The 4,171-nt window shown below is 36.5% G+C and overlaps 1 protein-coding gene across 3 annotated transcripts in view; it reads right to left on the bottom strand.

Annotated features, from left to right (window-relative positions):
* The window catches only part of LOC113319929, an 8,744-nt gene extending 4,900 nt beyond the window's left edge, over window positions 1–3,844 (bottom strand). Inside the window, exons 1-3 of one of the 3 annotated variants that reach the window (XM_026568008.1) lie at window positions 3,285–3,844; window positions 2,868–3,071; window positions 1,680–2,664 (exon numbers count right to left, since the gene is read on the bottom strand). In XM_026568008.1, the coding sequence (XP_026423793.1) occupies window positions 1,680–2,664; window positions 2,868–3,071; window positions 3,285–3,315 (1,220 nt within the window). In that variant the 5' untranslated portion in view covers window positions 3,316–3,844. Of the gene's footprint in view, window positions 1–1,515; window positions 2,665–2,867; window positions 3,072–3,284 lie in introns of those variants that run through there. The other 2 variants (XM_026568007.1, XM_026568006.1) reach the window with 2 other exon arrangements.
* Between the last annotated feature and the right edge of the window lie 327 nt (window positions 3,845–4,171).

The raw sequence follows: 4,171 nt of genomic DNA on the forward strand, positions 1-4,171 counted from the left end.
TGTTAAAAATATAAACTTGATTTTAGTTTAGAAGTGTCTAGAATTATCTAGGCCCAACTAGTCTATTGTAGATTAGTCCACAATACTCTAGCCCATCTAGAGGCTTCATGGCTATAAGGATCCAAGCTTACTAGAATATTCATGAATGTACAAAAGGTTCTAAACTATCTAGAAATATCTAGCACATGTTGTAGTTAGTTGGGATAGATATTTCTCTAGGGAGTTCTAGAGAATTCTTAGGTTGGCTATAAATAGGGAGGTAGTGCAACCAAGTGAAGGAGTAATTGAGTGAAAAACAAAGTTAGTGGTAAGGTGAGAATTAAAGGGAGTGTGTGTAAGAAGTAAGGTCTTGTACCACCAAACAAAGTTTTGAGATCAATAAAATTTCATTTCTCTTAAACCACAGTTGAGTGTCTGTGAGCCCATTCTCAAATCATTTTCAATACCCATTTAGCCCATTAACTTCAAAATCATTTCCAACAAAAAAAGCTTGCTCCCACCGTTCACGTGACAAATTTTCTGGGAGGGCAGCAAATCTTTTATCTGACAGTCATGGATAAGTCGGCTACTAAATTTTCTGTTCCACCCAACTCTGTTGATATTGATGCACAAAGTCCACAGTAAGTTCCAAAATCTCATATTGATGAGTGAGTTAGTGTGGACGCCAACTGACACTATTTACAAGATCATCTAACTGTACTGCACTAACTGTATTGGGAATTTACAACCACAAGTTTGCAGTAGGGATAGAAAGTGCTATATTTCGACAGGGATATGAGAAAAGGGTAAATATATGATATAATAATCATTCCCCGCTGAGACATTTTTACCCCTAAGAATAAAGATAAGTCTCTACGCGTTGTGACATACAAGTAATAATACTCTTAAGTACCGCCAAAGTGAAAGCATAATTTTCCAAGGGAAAGCTATATAACAAAGGAATTGAATCATTCACACGAAAGCATACATTCATAGGGTTACCCATTGATTTACCAATTTTAATTTGCAGGTCTAGAATTATAGCTGCTTCATAAGATTTTAGTTCTTTGAAAATTCCATTCAAACAATGATTTTAACAAGTGCACCAGATTCCTGTAGAACTATTCATCAAAGAGAAAAGAAAACAAACAAAGGAGGGGAACATAAGATGAGAAAGTGAAACAACAAAAAATTATCCAAATCTGTGATTAGGAATATCAAATTTCTGTCACTTCCTATTGTAGTCTGGATGAATCCTATTTATTCATTGCAGAGGTAGTCGTAGTTCTATTGTTGTCAGTTAATGGAAGTTATTTTTCTTCTGATTGTTGGTAAGGTTGTCCTGGTAATGCTCAAACCATTATTTATTAATGTAAGTCGGAAAGTTTTTATTTTGAATCTTTGATACTGCCAAGTATTATAGGTGCATAATTGGTTTAAATTGAGTGAGCAAAAGTAATATAGCGGCATACTGTCTTCTAGTTAAGTTTTCTCTTTGAGATGTTGATAAAATAACCTATGAATTTCGCAGCAGAATATGAAACAGCATAGACAGCATATGAATGTATACCAACAAGATAACAGATTCTTGCAACATTGAACAAGCCAATGTATTGTAACTGCAGACACAGAAACTTCATGCAGTTTAAAGTATAATCGAATTGCAAATGGAGGAAAAGTGTGCAGAATTCTTAATATACCTGTGCATGTCCTCGTCAATGACCAACCCCTTGAGTGATATTTCGTCTTCGGATATTTGCTGCCGATAGAGAGCACAAATAGCTTTCATACAGAGCTCGGTATCCTTTTCAAATGAAGAAAGCATATCAGCCTCAGATTTCCATTTCATTTCGTCATTGTTCATATTTAAATTTTTCAGCGCCAACATATCCATGGGGTCACTAAGAGAAATTTTTGAATCAATTAAACAATCAATTTCTTCAGATTCGCTAAGACTATCACCAGCGTCAACTGAATCTGAGAGCAAGTTCACAAAAGTCATCTTACTCATTTCCAGATGAGCTTGAGATGGTGATCTATGTTGAGATGGTCTCTCTTCCAAACCGGCCCAATCATTCACATTCAGCACCTTTTCTTTGGTTTTCAGTTCATACGTCCGAGAATCCTTGCCCCATCCACCACTGATTTCAGCACTAGGTTTGCTCTTGTTGTTTTTATCTCTTTGCTTATCACCAGTTTGGGTAATTTCATTCTGCAAACCCAGCGCTTCAGACTCTATCTTTTCAGAATTACGCAATTCTTGACATCTCAAGATTGAACTTTCTTTTCCAGTCCTCTGGACTAGGCTCTCCAAATTAGAAACGACACGTCTCATTGTTGAATTTTCATTTTCCATCCTCAGGACTAGACTCTCCAAATCGGAGCACTTGTTCATCCAATATTTAGTTGCATCCTCATCTCTAGGAGTACTATTTCTAGTTTCTTCTACCTCTGCTAATTTATCCTGGAGTTCAGTGCACTCCGATTTCTTCTTCTCAAGCTCCATTTTCATCTTCTCAAGCTCCATCTTATTCTTCTCACGCTCCATAAACAATTCAAAACATCTACTTTTATAAAGCTCCACGCTCTCCAATTGAATTACAGGTTCTCCTGACCCTTTTGCTCTTACGACATTTTTGCTCTTTGTCCCAATTTTGGGAGAACCACCTTCTACAATTCCATCAGCTGGATAGAAAATTCCAAATTAGTTAGACAATGGAATGATTCTTATTGTTCCTCTGGGGGAACTTAACAGATGAAACTATGAAATTTCTCATTTATCAAAATTTTAAATATGTATACAAAGCGAACCGCAACAACATGCCAAGAACAACAACATCAAAGGAGATACATTAAAGCTGGGAGAAATTTATGTAGGAGTTACTCACAGTCACAGTTATCGTTGGTAGCTGGTTCATTACTTGTTTCGTCAACGAAGCGGTCACCTTTGGTTACCATCTTCCGCCGTTTCGAGGCCCAAGTTTTGACCACAGGTTCCCTAGTTTTTGTCAATGATTTTAGTTCTTCCGTTCTTTCCTCATATTTCCTCTTGGTCCAAAATTTGGCAGATCCACCCCCTACAATTGTTTCAGCTGGATAAAAAAATCCCTAATTAGTTAGGCAATGCAGTGACATTCTTATTCCTGTGGGGGAAATTCACTCATTAGGAGGACTTAATGGATGAAACCATGAAATTTGACAATCAATTTTCATAAGTTACACATTTAATTGGACGAAACTAAACCAAGAACAACATCAACATAAATAATCACTAAAATGCAGAAATGTATGCAAGAGTTACTCACCATTGGTATAATTGGTAGATGGTTGGATCATCTTCCTCCTTTAGCTGCCGCTTCCTCCGCCGCTTCGAGCAATTTGAAATTGAATCCCTAGTTTCTATATCACTATCAGAATCATCACCTCCATTTAGCTTCTTACGCTTCTTCTGAAGATAAACCCTAAGATTTTTCTTATTGGAATTGTAATGTTTTTCACATAATACTGAACTAGGACCATCATCATCACTATTCCTACTCATCCTGAAATTCTTACATCTCCATAGCACTCCATCATTTCTACAACAACGCTCTTCATCTGGAGGGATGATGGAGCTCTGCTGATTAGGAGCATGCTTCCTCTTCTTCGTCAGATCTGGAGTTTCAGACTCGAGAAGAAGATGATTATTTTTAATTGAAATCGAAGGATTGTTTCTTAGAAAATCTAAGTGAAATTTGTAATGTTTATCACAAAATTGTAGATGATTATCATCACTGAAATTCTTGCATCTGTTTCTTCTGAATCTGCAAGGCTGTTGTTCATCACCATCAGCAGCAGCAGCCTTTTTCTGAGTTTTCTTCTTCATCGCAACAACAACAATTCAGAAGAGGAATAAAACTTTTATGAAGCTGCAAGGTAAAGCAGTTTACCTAATTTTTTATTTTTATTTTTATTTTTTTAGTAAGCGTGTACTTACTTTTACATTTAGCATTTAAGACCGTAATTTTTTTATTTCGGTAAAAGCTCTTTTACTGTGATAACGTAGTCAAACAATACTTTACTATAATAAAGTGAAAACCCCTTTTAAGATCGGTCCGGCTCCGATGTGACGGGCCGCATATCTGGAGTATGCGTCCCCACTTCTCTCTACCACACATCATCTCCATAAGAGACTCCAACAACTAATTCAGTC

This window comes from Papaver somniferum, chromosome 1 (assembly GCF_003573695.1).
Source record: "Papaver somniferum cultivar HN1 chromosome 1, ASM357369v1, whole genome shotgun sequence".
Lineage (NCBI taxonomy): Eukaryota > Viridiplantae > Streptophyta > Magnoliopsida > Ranunculales > Papaveraceae > Papaver > Papaver somniferum.